The sequence below is a fragment of the Medicago truncatula genome, chromosome 1 (assembly GCF_003473485.1).
Source record: "Medicago truncatula cultivar Jemalong A17 chromosome 1, MtrunA17r5.0-ANR, whole genome shotgun sequence".
NCBI classification, from domain to species: Eukaryota; Viridiplantae; Streptophyta; class Magnoliopsida; order Fabales; family Fabaceae; genus Medicago; species Medicago truncatula.
In genome coordinates, this window is record NC_053042.1 from 33,729,003 (window position 1) to 33,750,424 (window position 21,422).

Below are 21,422 nucleotides of genomic sequence, written 5' to 3' on the forward strand. Positions count from 1 at the left end.
TTTACCGTTTTTATTCTTTTTTTAGATTTATTCAATAAATGATGTATGTGGTCCATAATGAAGATCACATACATCATTTATTAAGTGAATTTAAAAAGTGAAAAATTTCTTATATTTGATACTGGAGGAGGAAGTTTTTAACAACAGATTTTGGACAGTTTTATTCTTTTATATACTGACACTTTGTTTTGATCCCTTTTAGTATATATAGCTTTTCCTTCTTAAAAAAAAAAACCTCATTAGCGTTTGATAAACAATTAAAACTTCCCTTAAAAAAATTTAAAACTTAAAATTACACGAAGTATATATAGTTTTTCTTTTTTGGTGTCTGGTGTTCGAACCCCAGACCTTACATATATTATGCATTGTTCTTATCGACTGAGCTAATCTCACAGGGACATTTTTGTTGTTGTATGCAAGTGTGAGTTATATGTCCTACATTGGATAAAATAGTAAAGGTTGAACACCTTATAAGTAAGAGGACTCATAAACCCATTGCCTTAAGGTCTTGGATAAGAGTGTGGTGTCTCTCTTGCAAGTGTGGTTGTTCTAACCTCGATATAGACGGTCCCCCAAACTCTATCAATGACCCAATAATTTTTTTTTTCTTTCCAATCTTAATAGGAAGGAAGAGGTTTCAAACCTTTTCTTAATCAATAAATTCCTTTTTTTTTTTCCTTCTTGCATTTAAAAAGATGTCTTTTTTTCTTTCAGGTAAACCTCATTTCTCCGCAACAACAAATTATGTGAGTCTAGGCTAGAAGAAATTCTATAAAGATAGAGAAAATTGAGAGCACAATATAAACCGAGTCTTTTAACCAGCGGCGAAGCTAGCATAAAATTTATGCAGGGGCCAAATATAAGGGAACAATAAAATATTTTTAAAACGAATATATTAAATTTAAGGATAAAAATGTTTTTAGTCTCATAGATTATATATTTTTAGGTTTAGTCCTTACAAAAAGTTTATTCAATTTTTGTCTCGATATTTTAAAATTTTACAAAAAAAAAGTGTTTTTATTCTTGTATTTAATCTCTAACAAAAGACTAAAATCAAACAAAATCTTAGAAACATAACTCAAAAATCGCAAGTGTTGTAAAGACTAAAAATAAAATTAATCAATTCTATAAAGATAGAGAAAATTGAGAGCACAATATAAACCGAGTCTTTTAACCAGCGGCGAAGCTAGCATAAAATTTATGCAGGGGCCAAATATAAGGGAACAATAAAATATTTTTAAAACGAATATATTAAATTTAAGGATAAAAATGTTTTTAGTCTCATAGATTATATTTTTTTAGGTTTAGTCCTTACAAAAAGTTTATTCAATTTTTGTCTCGATTTTTTAAAATTTTACAAAAAAAAAAGTGTTTTTATTCTTGTATTTAATCTCTAACAAAGGACTAAAATCAAACAAAATCTTAGAAACATAACTCAAAAATTGCAAGTGTTGTAAAGACTAAAAATAAAATTAATCAATTCTATAAAGATAGAGAAAATTGAGAGCACAATATAAACCGAGTCTTTTAACCAGCGGCGAAGCTAGCATAAAATTTATGCAGGGGCCAAATATAAGGGAACAATAAAATATTTTTAAAACGAATATATTAAATTTAAGGATAAAAATGTTTTTAGTCTCATAGATTATATTTTTTTAGGTTTAGTCCTTGCAAAAAATTTATTCAATTTTAGTCTCGATTTTTTAAAATTTTACAAAAAAAAAGTGTTTTTATTCTTGTATTTAATCTCTAACAAAAGACTAAAATCAAACAAAATCTTAGAAACATAACTCAAAAATCGCAAGTGTTGTAAAGACTAAAAATAAATTTAATCCGAAAATTAATCGATACATGAAAAAAAAAATGACAATAATTTTTACTTTTATGAAATGTAAATTAAAGCAACAGCAAAGGATAAAAATTGACAATAGCTATTTAATTTTTTTTTGGGTAAAATGCATTTCAAGAAGCCAATTTTATCTATATTTGATCATTTACTAAATTGATTAATAATGTCTTTCCCAATGTAAACAAATAGGTTATTTGTAAGAAACTCAATATCCATTTAATTTGTTTATGCTAGTTTTTGGCAACTGAATTTATTTGGAGTAACTCAATGTTTATTATTTGGGGTAGCCGAATATAAATTTATACCAACCAATTAAAGATTAATATATTTTTTGGGTAGCCAAGGCTACCCCTTGCCAATGAAGGGCTACGCCCCTGCTTTTAACCTTCTTTGTTGTTCATGTCTATGTTTTCAATTTTTACCAACTTTTTTCCTTTTAGAATGAAGAATTTATCCGCATATATATAAGGAAACAAAAGTGAAAGTAAACTATTTATTGATTATTTTTTCCCACGTATGCATGCATATGGCAACCGGCATGGACATCTGGTTATAAAAGAAAAAAAAGTAATTCATTACTGAATCATGCATCAATTGTCTGGCAACAAGGACTCTCTAGCTCATTCCAAAAATTACATAAAAATTATTTTGGGAATAAAGGATGGATTTAAAGCGGCTGAACGATTAGAGGAAGTCCATAAGCTGGCCTTAGTGAGAGCATAATACAAGGTGAATGAATATAATTTGGGGAAATATTAAAACTAAATCTAGAGAGAAGAAGGGTTAACACTATCTTATACTCCATAAAGCTCAAGTTTCTACCAACACACATTCTTCCTCCAAATCCAAAAGGTAAGTATCCCATTTTTTGGTTGCATCCACCATTTACATCATCCATGAATCTTTCTGGTCGAAACTCATTTACATTTTCTCCCCACAATGATGAGTCATGGTGCATTGCAACAACGTCGATCCACATATTGGTCCCATTAGGAATTGTTAGATTATCAAGTTTAATGTCTTCTCTAGATTGCCTTTGAACATTTGGTGCTGTTGGGTAGAGCCTCAAAGCTTCATTCATCACCCACTTCATCTGAATATTTGGACAACAAACACATTGAAGATATATATTAGTTAATGCAGGAAAACACCACATCATTTCTAAAATATATCAAATTTATTATTAAAACTATCATTGAGATGAGCACTATACATCTTTTCGTTTTACTGGCAAGAAACTATAAAATGCTGAAAAATAATTAATTAAAGGGTAAAATTAAAAGAAAAAAAAAAATTATACCAAAGGAGTTTATCACATGCTTTTTGACAATGAGCCTTTACCTCGTCACAACTTGACTTGGAACAAATAAGTTTCTCTTAAGTTGTCATCATTTGTTTGGAGGCTAATTCAAAATAGACTTCCAACAAAGATCAACGTGTGTCAACGTGGTATTATCAATTCAGATTCTTCTCTTTGCTTTTATGGCTGTGGAGTGGGCGGAAATCACCACCATTTTTTCTTCGATTGCGCTTCTTTTGGTATTTTTTGAAACTGTGTTCTTAATTAGTTAGAAATTTCTTCTAAATAATTTAATCCCTCATGCTCGTTCTCGTGAGCTTAACTCAGTTGGTAAGGATAATGCATAAAATATGCAAGGTCGGGGGTTCAAACCCCAACCAGCACAAAAAAAAAAACTCCCATGCTCAATAATTATGGCATTCTTGCTCTTAACAAAGACTATTGAGACCTTTTTCATGTCATTTGGTTGGCTTGTACTTGGATTATGTGATCTAAAAGCACCAACAAGCTTTTTGGTCACAACGAGTTATCTTCGGAGCAAAGTATCGATCATGCCAAAGTTCAAGTTTAATGGTGGATTAAGTCTATGATAAAAAATAAAATAAAAAACTTTATAATTTTCATTAGTAGAGTGGATAAATCAAATCTACTTGATTGTCTTTGTCTCACGACCTCTTTGCATTCTTTGTTCCTCTCCGTTTACTTTTCACTAGTCTCCGTTTACTTTGCTAGAATAGTTTAATGAATATAATTTTGACTTTAAAAAAACAAGCATAATTTATATATAGTGAGTTAGATTAGCTAGATTAGCAAGACTAACATTACCTTTTTCAATCCAGCAAGCACATTAATATCAACATCTTTATCACCAACCACTTCTCTTATCTCATCTCTCAATTGATTTTGCCAATCTTTATGCATAGCTAAAAGCATCAAAGTCCAAGAAATAGCCAATGCTGTTGTCTCATGACCACCAATGAAAAAGGTCTTGCACTCATCCACCAATTGTTTTGTGGTCAATATTTTCCCATACTTTCCATCAACTTGATTTTCTTGCAACAACAAATCTAACAAATCTTCTCTACCTTGCTGTTTAACTTTTGATTCCTTTCGAGTTTCAATTACATAAAGCAAAAGTTTATCTATCTCCTTCCCAAGTTTCTTTGTCTCTAGGGTTTTTTTCATTTCAATGCACTTGATGTACGGAACACCTACATATCTTGTTGTTTTAAAAAGTTTCATTTGTAGGGTATGTAATTTTTCACCAATTTTCCTTGCATTTTCATCCTTCATACCGCAACTTGTTTTTGCTATAATCTCTCCTGCGGTTGCAACGATCTCTCTTTCGACATCCATTTCGGGGTTTCCGGAGTCGATTTGCGTAATCCATCTATCAATCATTTGCTTTGTAGAGTCTACCATAATGCTTACCATTGCCTATTCGATCATTACACATTAAAATTTTTAGTTGATATACGATTTAAAGTTGAAATTGTAACTCAATTTATAATATATTTTCTCTAGTGAGTAAGGGAAAGAGAAAACCTTCAAGTTAAGAGGAGAAAATAATGGGGCTATAACATGCCTATGGTGAACCCATTCACTGCCTTCAGCCATAACCAAACCTTTTCCAAACATGGGCTCTCTATCATTTCTAAACACATTTGGTTTTCCCCATCTCTTTGCAATAACTTCAGTGGACATTTTCTTCAAGAATTCAGGGTCTGCAATGTAGAGAAAAGGTTCTGCGCCTAGCCAATAGATGAAAACCTTTCCTGCAAAAAAAATTATGTATATTCGTTTGGCTTAGAGAAATTACAAAAATTAATACATTTGCAATGAATAAATTATGTAAAAGAGTTTACACTCATATATATATATATATATATATATTTCATCAGAACACTCACATATATTTTTCTTAATAAGTTACAAAATTACTCATGCAATTAGGAGTTTAATTAATGTAGCTTTGAAAAAATAGTTTAAAATGTTTTTTTAATAGGTTTCTTCCAAGTTCCACCGGAGGTAATTATATATGAGAAATGTTAGAACCATAGGGAAGATTGGAATTTGGTTTATCTCGTTGTAAAATTTCATCATATCTTACTAATTACTAATATTTTTAAATAAATATTTATGTATGACATTCAATATAATTATACATGTAAATGTGCATTTTAGGCATAAATTAAATCACATCTTGTACGGGAAAAATATCATAACTAATAACCTACTAATTTATAAAAAAAAAAAACCTATTAATTATATATCTCCTTAAGAAAACCTACTAATTATATATCGAATATATAATAGGGATCAATACTTACTTTCTCTCTCTTTTCTACTTACAAAATCTTAGCCATTACTATTTTTCTTCTTCTTAGATCTACTTAATCCTGGTGATTTAAGGTCAATTTTTAGTCTGAAATCACCCCTTCAATTTTCTTTCTTTCTTTTGGTTAAATAAGTTATTTTCGCATACTTTCAGTCTTCTTTAGTATGTTTTTGTGTTTCGTTGTTGCTTGTGTTGATTTCCCATCTTTATGCAGTGTTTTTTTTTATTTCATATCTTAGTGTGGTGTTTATTTGATTCTTGTTGAAAGAGTAGTTTTGATCAAGTGCAGATCCAATCAATGACTTTAATGTCGTCAACGTTGCAGATCTGAAAGCTTTAAATATAGTCATATTTGAAGGCATATGTACACTGTCGTTATATGCTATTAAAATGGATGTTCTAAGTTTGTTCGCAGATTTTGTCAAAAAAAAAAAGTTTGTTCGCAGATTTATCCTTTCTATTTTAGCGATTTTAAATTTGTATTATGTATTAGATCAATGTACTTTATGAATTTGAATGAGTGGATATCTTTTATTTTTGTAAAAAAAAAAAACTACTAGTTATATATTTATAACAACCTACTAATTATAAAGTTTTTTTTTTTTTTTTTTGATAGATAGACGAAATGGCAAAGCCATTATAAACTCACACACACAAGTGGATGTACCGGGGTTCGAACCCCGATCATGGCATCTGGCCTAACAATTTCGGCATTAAATGTTTATCATGTATATGTATATTAATATTAATTGAGAACTAACCATATGAATTTTGCCACCTAGAAAAATAGGGGAACACAGTGGAGTGGATATCGTGGGTGAGCTTTGAGGACCCGGATGAAGAATCAACACTGTTCTTCTTTTTCATCTCTTGAATATTTCCAAATGGAAAATTTGGGGTTGGCCCTTGAAACCCACATGTTTGAAGCTTATGATTTCTTTGAATCGGTGAAATCCACCAAGAAAATATTAGTTTCAAGAGAAAAACGAGAACTAATATTGCTAACAAAGCAAATATCTCAAGTAACACCATTCTCTTTTGTTTCTTTCTTAGTTTGCAATTATCACTCTTAAGATGTTAGAATTTAAGCTATTAATAAGAAAGAGGATAATAGCTTAATATTATGTGTTTGTTATGGAAGAGAAGAGTGCAAAATGTTGATATTTATAGAATGAGATGTGAGTTGGAAAAGAATACAGAATGCTCTACTTTTGTCCATTAAAAAAAAAATATCTCAACAACATTTTTGAACATTTAACTCGCATGGATGCTGCAGGATGAGTTAAGCATATTTTTTTGGAAAAAATTATGTAAATTGTATTAACAAAAAGACAGCATTGTGTGTTCACAATGGACCACGAGAACAAAACAAACTTGAGTTGTTTCTACGCAAATTTTGAACCTATGTGGCAACTCTTCTCATCTCTTTTGAACACTTCTTCTTGGGGAGTGCATTTTGCTGATGTGGCAGTTCTAGATAATCTTTCATGCCTTATTCCAATAATGGAAAGATCGAATGCCAATTCATGATCCCATGATTTATTTCAACCAATATCACTAGGTGGTGAAAAAAACTAAACAACTTCCTACCGACATTATGAATGCCGCACAAAAACATTTGTAGTAGTCACTGTCCAGCATAAAGTACTCACAATCGGTGGCGGAGCCAGAAATTTTGATTAGTGGAGACATCATATAATTATATATAGTTTGTAGCATTAAATATATATTGCATTTTACTTTTGAAAGCAGAAATATATATCACAATTATTCTCTACAATTTGTCATATTTTAAAAATGATATTATTGTCTTGAAGTTTTTGATCAACCACTTGATAGAATATTTGAACTTGTCACAAACTTTCTCCAATTTACACTTTGACTTTTTTTCTTCCAATTTATTAAGGTCTCACCATTACCGCCATTTCTAAATAGTAATGTCGATCATCGTTAGAATTTCTGATGAATTTAATTAAGTATTGATCTATGGTAAACCACCTATTAAGATAATCTAGCAAAGAACTTACAGTGTCCCACATGTGTAAATAAATATTCTAACAATAAGTTATTTAGCAGAGTACTAATATAAATTGATCTCATATATATATATATATATATATTAACTTTGTGACCACTAATGATACTTTGATGGTATCAATTAACTCTGCAAGACTACAATGAGATGAGACAATGGTTTGCCAAAAATTCATGTTGTAAGTAGAAAGACTCACAAGTGCTCTCTATATGTAGTTAGTTTTAACTTTTACGTGAGGAATACAAAAACATCAAGGGTGTATAATCTACTAGAATTATCAATTGTGTGTGGGATTCTTATACATAATATATATAGTTGGTAAAAATAATTTGTGCACGCCGGAACCCACACAACCTTGTGTGTACTTACAATTAAAATTACCTATTGCAAATTATTACAATTAAAACCACATACCCTACCATCAATGGTTAGTTACAATGGTTGGTTACAAATAATAGTTGAGAGATTTTTTTTTGTTTTTTGTCTCTGCTCCATATTTTAACCTTCTTTGTAGTAAAATGTCTATGCTCCTCAAAACCTGTCAACAAGTATGTAGAAATATTTTCTTACCAACATGTTACTTGAGTGTTTTACGTGCGCGTATGCAACTCTATTGTTGGAGAGTCCAGGGAGTGCTGGGAGCGGCAATGGATTCGTTAACCATAGCAGACACTAGAGGAATTATAGATATTTCACTGCATCATCGGGATTATGATGTAACTGTTACACATCCTTTCCAAAACTCTGAATATATGTGTATAAGGAGAGGATTTTATCGATGTGAAATTGTATGAGTAAAAAGAAACTACCTTTTAAAACTTCCGCTGAAGCAAGCAATCGTTCCTTGTGTCAATTTTGAAATATTATAATAATATGGTTTGGAGCATCATGCTTGTTTATTTTTTGTTATATTACACTTCTTATCCAAACCAGAAATTACCACCCACAATATATATATATATATATATATATATATATATATATATATATATATATATATATATATATCTAACCTAATAAAACACAAGTACATAACAATTCTACGTACTTAATTTTCTAGTATAATCTGCTCCCATTACATAAGCTGAAACTTGTTTTGTAATCCAATACAAAATAAAATTCAACAAAGACCTAGCAATTAAGTGAAAAATGTAACTTGATTGCAAATCCAGAATACCTACCTATACAGCTGCATCAAGCGAGCGTTGCATTTGAGACATGTTTGCATTTAAACATTTATGTATAATAATCATATCTTGGAATTAAAATATCACATACCATCATATTGCAAAATGTTTAGAGATGTTGAATAAGAGAGAAAAGAGAGACGTGATGAAATATTATGTGACTAAATAACACCACGGAAGATTTATTATATAGAAGTTAAGTAGTTTAGAGACTAAGCTAGGATATATTTACAGAAAGAATATTTTAAATAATATTTTATGCTAAGTAATTCGAGGGTAATTAAGGTAAAATATATTTACAATATCAACTCCCCTTCAAGCTGGAGCATATAAGTCAAATGCGCCAAGCTTGCCACATATATAACTTATTCTAAGTCCTCGCATAAATTTTGTTAAAACATCTGCCAACTTATCATTTGAATTATAAAACTTGTGACGATGTCCCTTCATTCAATCTTCTCTCTGAAAAAATGACAGTTTATCCCAATTTGTTTGGTCCTCACATTGAACACTGAATTTGAGGCAATATGCAATGAGGCTTGATTATCACATATAAGCATCATTGGTCGTGCTTCTTCAAATTGAAGTTCCTTGAGTAACTGGTTCAACAACATGAGTTCACATGTTACTAGTGTTATGGCCCTATATTCTGCCTCAACGCTTGATCTTACAATTATATTTTGTTTCTTACTCTTTCAGGACATCAGGTTTCCTCTAACAAATACACAACACCCATAAATGGATCGTCTATCAATGAGTGAACCTACATAGTCAACTTATGAGTAACCAACTATTTGAGTGTGTCCTTTATCCTCGTAAATGAGACCTTTTCTTGGAGCACCTTCGATGTATTTAAGAATCCAAATTAAAGCATTCATGTGTTCTTGGCAAGGAGACCACACTAACTGCAAAGGAAATGTCTGGACGAGTGACTCTGAGATAATTCAAATTTTCAACCAATCTCCTATATCTTCTTGAATCTGATAGAGGCTCCTCCTGATTAGGTAGAAATTTGACATTTGGATCCATAGGAGTATCAACTGGTTTGGCATTCAATAGACATGTTTCTTCATGAATATTCATAGCATATTTCCTTTGTGAAATCATAATACCATCCATGGATTGGGCTACCTCGATACCCAAAAAGTAACACAGTTTACCAAGGTCCTCAGTTTCAAACTCATTAGAATATTTTTTGAAAGAAACTCATTAAAAAGATGTTGTTTTAACTAGAGTATTACATGTTGATCAGTACCAATTACGACAAATCATCTACATAAACAATAAGATAAATGTACGCTTGAGATGAGTGACGATAAAAAACAGAATGATCAGCTTGATTATGAGTCATACCAAACTATTGCATCACTCTGTTGAATTTATTCCAACCATTTTCTTTTTGAGATATTTTTTTAATCAAGAAACAATTTATAAACAAAATTTAGTAATAAACAAATATATTTTTATCATTTTACTTGCTAAAGTCTTGACCGTTCTTTTCCTTCCATTCTGTTAATTCTTTTTTTAATTATTTTCCCTTCTCTCTTTCTTCTTCCTCTTATTTTCCCGAATTTGATTTTTGAGTTAAATTGTGTGCTACTGTTACAATCCGCATCGAAGAACCCTAATTCCTTCGACGATTCCTTCTACAATCGAAGATTCCTGTGATTCCTAAATCTTCGGATTCATTTTTCCAAGGTAACATTAGTTTTCTCTAATTTTGCACCGACTTAGCCAAACTCTTTTGTTTGTAGCATAATGTTCAAGTTTCTGTAGTTTATGGTAATGATAAGGTGTTGAAAAATATGGCTGTGAAATTTGTATGTTTCAATTTGTACAAGTGTTAAAACTATTTTCAACAGTTATCTAGAAGAGTTTATTGAAATACACTGGAAAAAGATTATGGACATGTCGTAAGTGGTTTAATATATCCATTTCAATTGAATTGCAGAATGCAGCTGCAATTTCGGTTGCAGTGCATGCAATTTGATATTATGCAGCCAATGCGGTTGTAATTGTGATGTGATTGCGGAAGGCTCCAAACCTTTATATTGCAGTCACAATTGCGGTTGCCGTCCACAATTTAAAACTATTGTTTCGATAGTGGTAGAAACTAGACTTACGTGATTTGGGCATGTAGAGAGAAGACATGTGGATTATGTAGTAAAGAGAGTAGATTAAATGGAGGGGAGTCAAATAGAAGAAGACCTAGAAAAACTATAAGAGAAACGATCAAGAAGGATCTAAATATTAACGAGTTGAATAAAAATATGGTTTTTGATAAAACACTATGGCGACATTTGATTCATGTAGCCGATTCCACTTAGTGGGATAAGATAAGACTTGGCTGTTGTTGTTTCAATGGTGGGAACGTTGAAAAAAAAAAATACGCGTAGCAGTATTATATAGTAATAGTAAGAAAGAAATTAAACCTCGGGCAAAACATGCTATACCTATAGTAACAGTAAGATTTGTAGCAATATGTTTAATTGTTTCCCATATCATATTTGTTTTTGTACTTTTGCTTTATTACAATAAACCCAAAAATAAAATAATAAAGGTCAAATTGACATGATTTATTTTGTAATAATAACAGCGCTGTTTTGGGTGGATGAAGGAAGCTTGAGGGTTTGGAGCAGGAGAACATAGCAAAAACAATCACCAAAACAGAAGAAGACTGACCTGTGAAGGATGACGGTGGTGAGGCGTACTGTTTTCCGATTAGGAAGACGATTACGACTAGGACTCTTCAATTTCCTCAAATCAGAGGCTAATCACAATGATCTAAATACAAATTGTTTTCGCTGTCTGGGCACAATGCCATTGTTTCAACCTTGCAACTACAACCACAATGCTTTTTTCTCTTCCTCCGCCTCCCCATTTCCATCTCCATTTTCCACCGGGCAAAGGAGGAGTATGTTTATCCAAACACAGTCCACTCCTAATCCAGAGTCTCTTATGTTTCATCCTGGTAAACCTGTCATGGATGTTGGTAGCGCCGATTTCCCTAACCCTCGTTCCGCCATGAATTCTCCTCTCGCTAAATCAATTTTTGCTATTGACGGTACTTTCCCTCTCTCTCCACTCCTTTCATTTCTTTTATTTCTGCCTGTTTTCTGATTGTTTTTTTAATTGTTGCAGGAATTACTCGTGTTTTCTTTGGATCTGATTTTGTCACCGTTACCAAATCGGAAGATTCATCGTGGGAATTCCTTAAGCCTGAAATCTTTGCTGCTATTATGGATTTCTACTCTTCAGGTGAACCACTCTTTCTAGACTCTCAAGCTGCCGCTTCCAAAGACACAGCAATTCACGATGTAAGTTTTTCTCATTTCTATGCTGATATTGCTGTAATTTTATTTCAAGGAATTTGAATTTTTACTTAAATTTCATAAAAGGCTAAATTTATTACCAATTCACTATCCAAGTGCTCGGGAGTATGAGATTTGTCGAGGTTTTGACACCTTCAAGATCTCAAAACTAAATGGTATGCTTACCTGTTTGCATACAGGATGATTCTGAAACAGTTGCGATGATCAAGGAACTTTTGGAGACTCGTATCCGACCAACTGTACAGGATGATGGTGGGGACATTGTGTATTGTGGTTTTGATCCGTAAGTTCCCCCTTGTTATTTGGGTTTCAATGTTTCAACTTTCATACACTTAAGCTCAGTGAATAATCTATACTCTTCACAAAATAGAAGTTCCAAAGTTTCATTCTACCTTTGCCTAGTTGGGTTTGAACTTTATCTCATTATTTTAGGATCCGTGTTAAAAAATAATTGATGATATCTCATATAACAACATGCTAACAAATCATACTAAAAGTGAAATTAAACAAATTAAATGAGCAAATTTCCAAGACAATATCATTGTTGACAATGCTAATGTTGTACATTATAGAATTCCTCTTTTACTTGGTTTTTATATGTTGGTATTCTCTAGAGATACGGGGATCGTCAAACTTAAAATGCAAGGAGCGTGTAGTGGCTGCCCAAGTTCTTCGGTGACTCTGAAATCAGGCATTGAGAATATGCTGATGCATTATGTACCTGAGGTAACAAGTTTGCATTATAATTTGTGATGAAACTGATCCATTTGTTGTTTCCATTTATATTTATGGTGATTGAATTGATTCAAATCCTCAACTTATCGTCCTTCTGTAATGAAGCGTTTGTATCTTTCCTATGGCATTCTAAGTTGATTTTGAGGGCATATTACAAGATAAACTTGGAGTCCAATTAACTTATAAGATTTGCTAGTTGTCTTCCGTTGACTTAGATTTTCTATGTCTTACAGGATTGGTTGCATGCAACTATGCAAGTTGTTGAATTTAAGATTAAACAGACCTATTTGTCACTGCATATTAGAAAGTATAGAGAAAGCTGTATTGATTATTGAGTTTTTATTTAAAGCAGCATTAAAAGGCTGAGTTCCAATTTATATGAATTGTTCAACTATATCATATGGAGAAACAATCTTCCAATGTTGCTTGCTGCATTTACAGGTCAAAGGTGTGGAACAAGAATTGGATGCTGAGGAGGAAGAAGCAGCTTTAAGTGGACAAACGGAGTAGTTGATCTCATATTTTTCTATAATTGTGGTCTTCAAATTACAACAGCAGTACATGATGGAGAAACAAATGAGTTTATACAAAAGAAATCTATATTTAATATATATTTAATAAGTTGTGAGTTGGATACATTGCAGTTTGACATGACATTTTTGTTATGAGCTAGTTAGATCTCACTGGAATAGTATGAAGGTAGTTCATAACATGGTGTCCATGCAGAAAGGTTGCATAGGTACCCTCTATCTGCCTGGGCTGCTATGGATGGCTCTTGGTCTTTCCTTCTGAATCAAGGTTACTGAAAAAGTGCAAGGCAGCATTACTTGCCTATTGGCATTGTATGGAGGACACACTTGTATTGATATAAGATTTGGAAACTTTTGCTTTTCTCCATGTTCAAATGTATGTATGGACATGTTAAGGAAAACAAAAAAAAAAAGGCATGGATCATTGTTGATTTTTTTCCTGCTATTGGTATTCTAGCGTTGGTTCACATATTCTCCAAGCCAGATAACATTGTGGTGGCATTGATTTCATACAGCCAAACTGGCCGTGTCATGCAATAAGGATTTTGTATTGCCATACCATATTATTTTTTTGTGGGTGAATTTTGACCGTTGCTTATATAAACGAAGCTTGCTTCCAACATTTGTTATACCTCTTTTGCATGCATTATTTAGGTATGCAATGTTATTTTACTGAATAATTTGTGCCAAACCAATAGTGCAAAACCATGTTTTCTCAATTACACTCAACAATAATTCTGTATTCCAAATAGCATTGGGGATGCTTTAGTAAGATTTGGAAGGAATTTTTATGCATATGTCATATCATACATGTTTGTTTATGTGTTTACATAACTAATGTATGATATATTCATGAGCTGTTTCAATTTATTTTTGCAAGGTTTTCAAGCTGGCTTATATAGTACAAAGTTTATAGAGTTTATGTTCATTCTCTTTTTTATTAAGTTATGTCTTTGATCAAATCTTTAACCCCTTACACAACCATTTAATTTCTAACCTTTTGATTGCAAGGGAGACAAGGGTACGTAAAATCTTGAATTGTGCATGTTGCAGTACTGATAATAGTTTGAAAATAAATCTCTATACTCTTTATTAGAATGAGAAATTGCTTGGATAGAAACTTCGCCATGGAATAAGCATCATGAAATTGATTTCAATGTGCAGAGGAGGAGCAATGAGATTATTTTGAATATCTTTAAGCCTTCTCATGGTAGGTTGTTTGATTTGTACATCAGTCGAGTGGGGTTACAGGATGATAAAGTTGAATTTGGACAGGTTGTGATACGTGAAGGAGATCCCACAACTTGTAGCTGAGCTATTAAGTATCACACAAAGTCTTGCAGCATAATGCTTGATTAATTTCTTTTAAAGATTATAATAAAACGGCTTGCAGTATGATGCTTGATTAATATTTTTTTTTTTTGTTATATTACACTTATCATCCAAACCAGATATTACTACTAACAATATATCTAATCTAATAAAACACAAGTACAGAACATTGCTACATAATTAATTTTTTTAATATATTATGCTTCCATTACATTAGCTGAGAACTCGTTTTGTAATCCATCCAATACAAAAATAAAATTCAACAAAGTCAGAGTAGCTAACTAAAATGCAATCTTGATGGCAAATTCAGCATTCCTACCCAGTCAAAAGTTAGCCGGACAGAACTACGAAATTGTAAAAAGATGTTAGATTTAATTCCTCCTTGAAATTGAGATCTCCAGATGCAAATGATGTGAGAGTCACTTGTTCTGGATTGGATTTGATCTGCTATCCAGAGACTGCCTTAAACTTGTGTTCATAGATATCTGAGAGGTTTCATAACATATTTTCAACCTATCTCCACAGATATCTGAGAGGTCTCATAACATATTTTCAACTTCTCTAAACTTGCAGAGAAGAGGAGACATGAACTAGCAGCTTCTGTGGCGGAAACCAATCTATAAGATTAATTATAGTTTCACTAGTGATCAAAACTATAGATCATGTCATGAAATTTAAGATCATTAAGACAGAGACCCAACAATGCACGTTGAGTGGTTATCATGGCAGGGTTTAGCTAAACAAACAACTCAGGATAATTTGGTTTACCATAAGAATTATCAGAGAATCTACATGCTTATTTACCATTCAGTATCAATTATGGATTTATCTTTAAAGACAAAGTTTGATAAACTATGACTCACCACAATCTTACCAACATGTTTTTCAGCCAACACTGCTTCCGAATCTTAGTAAGTATAGATTCAAAACAAAACAAAAGAAAAAACTAAATGTATAAAGACTGATGCTTATGGGTATTTAACTAACCAATTAATAAGTCAACTTTGTCAGCTACCAGATCTTGAACAATAAATAAAAAACACTGATACTTATTTTATTTGTATTTGATTAAAAAGTATTGAAAAGTTAAACTCCTAACCTTCAAAAAGGGGCATTCCGAGAATCGAACTCGGGACCTCTCGCACCCAAAGCGAGAATCATACCACTAGACCAAATGCCCTGACATGCAAAGTTATTGTTTGTGAATCTGTTAGTGAGACAAAAGCTTAATTTACAATAAAATTATACATAGTTTGATTTGAATGTTCTTTTGCCTAAATATATATAGGCAAAATATGGACCTCTAAGCATTTGTTAATAGTTTTGTTAATAGTTTTTCATGGTTTTTCTCTACATCTAGCAATTGGGCACCATCCATATGATTTATTCTCCTTATTACAGAATTTATAGATTTCCTCCACACATGTCCAAACCACCTAAATCTAGATTTAAGCATCGTATATACAATAGGTGCTAATTCGCTACCCCAATTCTCTCTCTTTAATGGTATTATTATTCCTATTCCCATCTTCATCTTTTTTTTTTGTTAGGGATCCTTCCTCGTCTAGTATTTCCCCTCATCCATTGCAGCATCCTCATGGACCACAATCTTTTTTGTGTTGGCTTTTTACTCAACACTTCATCTCAGACAACAATGCAACTTTTTCACATGATTATAAAAGAAACTATTTGTCAATTGTAATTTTAAATGGAGACTTTATCACATTAGGACAAAAATCTGGATACTAATACATTATACATGTATCACAGCATTCATCTTTGAGGCTTAAAAACTGATGTTTATGGGTATTTTAACTAACCAATTAATAAGTCAACCTTGTCAGCTTCCAGATCTTCAACAATAAATAAAAAACACCGAGCTTCCTGTATTAAACTAAAATATTGAAAAAGTTAAACTCTTAACCTTCAAAAGGGGCACTCAGCAAATCGAACTCAGGACCTCTCGCACCCAAAGCGAGAATCAAACCACTAGACCAAATGCCCTGATATGAAAAGTTTTAGTTTGTAAGTAAGTTAGTTGGGACAATTGTGTAAGGAAAAATTGAAGTCTATACCTCTTATCTTCATCACATGTCATCACTCAACAAGTTGATGACAATTTTCATTCTCATATCCAATAGGATCTAAATATGAAATCTGATCATGAGTTCATGACTGAAGTAAAAGAACATTCAAATCAGAATATTATCAACATTGAATACCATAATTCTATTGTGACTTGTGAGATAAATAAATGCAATAGGAAAATCAAACTATGCATCAGAAACCACACTGATAAAGCAATGCAAGCCCAAAAATGCTGAGATTGGTGGTGCTACATATGGATTTCTGTCTATGCTCCCATTTTCTGGGGCAGGGGTAATTTCTAGGCTTTAACCATCGTGCTTCACGAATTTTTCTGCATTTTCTTGTTATTGTCATATTTATTGAAATCAGGGCTTCTGTCAAAGCCAAGAAGTTTTCTGTTTGAAATTTGAACTTTTCCCTTTAATTTTGATAAAAGGAAGGAGTCTCAGCTGTTAGCTGAAATAACCTCAATGTATTTTACGCATTGGATCTCTTCTTTCCTTACAGTAAAAATTTGATTCATCAAAGAGAATGAAAACTTACAAAGACGTTGTTATGGTTTTGTGTGACATTTCAAAAGTGGGAAGTCCTACATTCTTCAACCCTCAAACCTTTAAAGGGTTAATAATCTATTATGAACTACTTTAAGCAATTTATTTTCTACTTATCATAGAACATAGCACTTTAATTTTGCCTTCAACAACTAATGTAAGCTAAATTTTGTATTCTATCTCAAAATTTAAGTTGGGTCTAACTCAACTTTATAAAACCAACTTGCAAGGTCAGAGATGCTCATCGCATATAACCAACATTCTCTAATGCAACATATTATCTAATGTGTGACTCTCAACATTCTATAATGCCGCATACATTTAGTTCCCGAATTGATTTATAATATAACTCATTTTCATTTATCGAACTTAGAAAGTGAATTAATGTATACTTACACCAAAAAGTGCATCAGTACAATCCTACTTCCCAGAAATAAGCACAAAATGCACGAGAAGTTAAACATTGCGAAGAAACATTTCAACAAACAGTTAAAGGGCATGTTGAGATTGAAAATGTTGGTATTGTTAAGGTAGTTAATATAAAAGAGTGATTTGGAATGAATTGAGATGGGTAACAGTGGAATAGAGAACAAGCAATGGAATTGGAGAAGATGAATAACATACCTGATGAATGATGATACTCAAAGATTGGCGTTGCATGCATGTATCCATGTTCTCTACTTTGCTGTAATATTGGTCGTTAGAGTTTTGTTCGTTTTCTGCTACATAAATATTATTTATTTTTTTTAGGAAATAATAACTTATTTTTTAATGTTTTCCTTTTTTATTTTTGAAGGGTTTCCCTTTTTTATTTATTTGTTTCATTCACATCCTTTTATATCTTTTCATTTATTTAAAATTTTAAATTCTTATAACAAAGAAAAAAATATTTAAATTCTCATTACCCACGTAATAAAAAAACTCTCATAAATATTCTTTTATCGGATAAAATTAATATAGGTCATGTATTTTAAATTTTGCATACACACAACTTGTGAGGCCATAAAAGCAAAGAATAGAAGTCTTGAGATTCGTCGTGTAAATGCAACTCAGTTGATAGTTCTGTGAAAATTTAATTGTAGGGACCGATGTTCGTACTCTAGATTCCCCACTTCTTTAAACTTATAGGTGCAAGTCTAACCACTAAACAACTCGATAAAAAATGTCTCGAGATACGTTAAATCAAAGACCAGTCAAATCAAAGATCGGTGGCTGAGATCAAACTGTATGAAAACTAGCAGAACAAATTTGAACAACAGGATCATTGGTCTACGACCGAGATCGACCATTGCGTGAAACAGTTACACTAGGGCAAAGTTGTGATTTAACATATTTTTAAGAAGCTAAATTAGTCCATCCAAATTAACATCTAAGAAAATCAAACTTACAACTTTAAAAAAGAGCACACCGAAAGGTCCAAAATTAATTAGTTATCTCTTTTAAGTTCAAATTCAAATGATAACAAGACTGCATAGTGGAAAGATTTATCTTTTTTGTTTTACCACCTATGTCAATCAAATTTGTTTTTAGCTTTTGAAACACTACCGTAACCTTACACAATGAGTAATCCCCGCATAGTCACTTGGTAATTTTTTTGTCCATGTAGAGTCAATTCCTTTAAATTTGATGTTTATAACAAAATTCTTAAAAAACATCGTTATAAATTAGTGTTTCAACTTTTAAGTATCTAAAAAAAACAAAAAACTTTTAAGTCATAAATTATTTATACTGTTATTGCTTTTTTTCCAACTTCATAAAAAGTAGGCTTAATAGCAATTTTGACCCCCTAAGTATCAGGAAGTTGTTTTGGCCCCCTAACAAAATAAAATACAATTCAGCCCCATAAGTATTTCTCCTTTTGCAGTTTTGGCCCCCCAAGCCAATTTTGACGCCACATGTGTAATTTTTTTTAAAATTTTTTTAAATTAATTTTTTTTTAATAATTAAAAAAAATACAAAATAAAATAATTACACATGTGGCGTCCAAATCAGCATTGACTTGGTCAAAATTGGCATGGGGGCCAAAACTGCAAAATGGACAATACTTAGAGGGTTGTATTGTATTTTATTTTGTTGGGGACCAAAATCGCAACTTCTTGATATTTAAGGGGTCAAAACTACTATTAAACCTAAAAAGTATCTACGGATCATTTAACGCAAATGTGACAAACCAAAAAAGTGTTTATAACACTAAACATGATTACTTATATATATATATTTCTTCGATTTTGTTTTAATTTAAGACTTAATAATACATCTAAGAACAATAGTTGTGAGAACGGTAAATTTAGACATATAAATTTAACATTAAACGTCCACGTAAATACATTTTAATGAGTTTACTTAAAAAAGGATAATAATAGAGATATTTTATGACTTAATAACTAACTCATTGTAAACATCTATATTTGAAACCGCACCATGTATTTTGGTTTTTGTTTTCAATGGTAAAACGACTGAGTTGTAAGTAGTGACAACATTATCCAATGGATTGGGATATGGTGCACAAGTGTCATCACCCAAGTGGAGGAAACGATTGACACCAAAGTTTGTGAGGATGAGATGATTCTCCTCCAAAATAAACAACCAAACTAACACACTTCACTCACTCAAAGCCTCTCAAACTACAATCTAATCTTGTCCTTTTGCCACATTAAGATTATCAAAAGAGAGACACACACAGAAAGATAGTCATGGCTAGCAGCAGCATGGCATCAGCAGCTACTGGATTTTTGTTGTCACTTAATGTTGCTGCCAACAGCACAACCTCTTCAGCTTCTTCAAGGAGTACCATGTTGATGTTCCCTTTAAAGTCCAACAATATTGGTTCTTCTTCTTCTAGACTTGTTGTCAGGGCAACCGATGAGGCTGCCCCGGCTGCACCTGCTGCCCCCGCTGCTCCAGCTGCTGATGCAGCTCCTACTCCTAAACCCAAGCCACCACCAATTGGCCCCAAGAGAGGTTCTAAGGTAATTAGTTTCCCAATATGCTGATTATCATATTAAGATAGACAATATAGAAGTATATATTTAAAATTGCATGAATGATGATTATACTAGGATCCCACTTATTTCATTTGTCAATTGTTTTTAAGTTCTCTATTGCATCTACTGCCATAAGATGTATTGCAACAAAGTAGTCTCTTGTTGCAATTATACATTGGTTTAGTTTGAATTTACTTATTTATGGTGTATCAAAGCTTTTCAATTCAAATTAATTTATGATTCTTCATTTATAAAATGATACTACTTATGACTTTGTGGAAAGATATATTAGAGTGTTTTTGGAAACAAATAGATGCATAACCTATTTCAACTAAAACTCACTTGGGTTGGCCTGGTGATATTGACTTGAGACCTGAGAGTGTGCTCCTCTTCAAGTTCTCAGGTTCTAATCTCCATAGGGCCAATTTAGGTGGACTAATTTAGCTTCTTATAAAAAATTACCTATTTCAACTATCTTTAGCTAGTCTACACAGTCAAATAAGTGATTAGTCTCATAACCGGTCTAAATTGACGAGGGTGAAAATTATATTGAACTTGCTCTCTAGCAACAAGTATAGCTTATGATATTTCTTTGCACTCAACAGGTGAAGATTCTTAGGAAGGAATCCTACTGGTACAAAGGCACTGGATCAGTTGTTGCTGTTGATCAAGTGAGTGACCTCAAACTCATATTTCAACCAAACCTAAGTTTTTTCCTCATAATCCATTGGTAACTCAGCTCTTGTTTAACTGATTTCTCTTTGTTGTGCAGGACCCCAAGACTCGCTACCCTGTCGTGGTTCGATTCCAGAAAGTGAACTACGCCAATGTATCGACAAATAACTATGCTTTGGATGAGATTGAAGAAGTTGTTTAATGAGACAAATTTAATTGTAATTTCAACTCTTGTTATGATATTGAAGTTACTAGCCTAAGGTTTTTTCATGTCAAAAATATTTGTATCATATTCTGTCTGATATCTATCTTCTTCTTGATCTCTAGAAACTACATTCATTGTGCAGTTGCCCATAATCTTAAAGTTTACTTGCTTCTTATTGAATTCAAATGAGGCATGTTAGTGAAATACTCCTAAATGTCTGATTAGGCATGTTAATGCCGTACATTTAAGGCCAATGCAACAACTGAAATTGACCTAATAAT

The 21,422-nt window shown here is 32.1% G+C and overlaps 3 protein-coding genes, 1 long non-coding RNA gene and 1 other non-coding gene across 6 annotated transcripts; 2 read left to right on the forward strand and 3 right to left on the reverse strand.

The window, feature by feature from the left end:
- Window positions 1-2,399: 2,399 nt before the first annotated feature.
- LOC25484163 (cytokinin hydroxylase) lies at window positions 2,400-6,632 on the reverse strand. The gene is made up of 4 exons (XM_013612931.3): window positions 6,249-6,632; window positions 4,695-4,924; window positions 3,975-4,586; window positions 2,400-2,942 (listed from the first exon to the last, which is right to left on the reverse strand). The coding sequence occupies exons 1-4, from the start codon at window positions 6,517-6,519 to the stop codon at window positions 2,517-2,519; spliced, it is 1,539 nt and encodes a 512-aa protein (XP_013468385.1). The 5' UTR covers window positions 6,520-6,632; the 3' UTR covers window positions 2,400-2,516.
- Window positions 6,633-10,211: 3,579 nt separating this feature from the next.
- Window positions 10,212-13,935, forward strand: LOC25484165 (nifU-like protein 4, mitochondrial). 2 transcript variants are annotated; one of them, XM_013612933.3, is made up of 6 exons: window positions 10,212-10,407; window positions 11,306-11,773; window positions 11,851-12,026; window positions 12,221-12,324; window positions 12,656-12,767; window positions 13,218-13,935. In XM_013612933.3, exons 2-6 carry the CDS (start codon window positions 11,401-11,403, stop codon window positions 13,284-13,286), a joined length of 834 nt encoding a protein of 277 aa, XP_013468387.1. In that variant the 5' UTR covers window positions 10,212-10,407; window positions 11,306-11,400; the 3' UTR covers window positions 13,287-13,935. The 2 variants fall into 2 exon arrangements, with proteins under 2 accessions (XP_013468387.1, XP_024635062.1); XM_024779294.2 differs by having other exon boundaries at window positions 11,327-11,773.
- An 812-nt stretch (window positions 13,936-14,747) lies between these two features.
- On the reverse strand, window positions 14,748-17,976 carry LOC112417540 (uncharacterized). The gene is made up of 3 exons (XR_003008118.2): window positions 17,902-17,976; window positions 16,714-16,813; window positions 14,748-16,641 (listed from the first exon to the last, which is right to left on the reverse strand). It is a non-coding gene; the product is annotated as an uncharacterized lncRNA (long non-coding RNA).
- Window positions 15,747-15,818, reverse strand: TRNAP-UGG (transfer RNA proline (anticodon UGG)). The gene has a single exon. It is a non-coding gene; the product is annotated as a tRNA-Pro (tRNA).
- Window positions 17,977-19,862: 1,886 nt separating the features above from the next.
- On the forward strand, window positions 19,863-21,327 carry LOC25484169 (photosystem I reaction center subunit IV A, chloroplastic). Its single transcript, XM_013612935.3, has 3 exons — window positions 19,863-20,246; window positions 20,867-20,932; window positions 21,034-21,327. The coding sequence occupies exons 1-3, from the start codon at window positions 19,971-19,973 to the stop codon at window positions 21,136-21,138; spliced, it is 447 nt and encodes a 148-aa protein (XP_013468389.1). The 5' UTR covers window positions 19,863-19,970; the 3' UTR covers window positions 21,139-21,327.
- The last annotated feature ends 95 nt before the right edge of the window (window positions 21,328-21,422 follow it).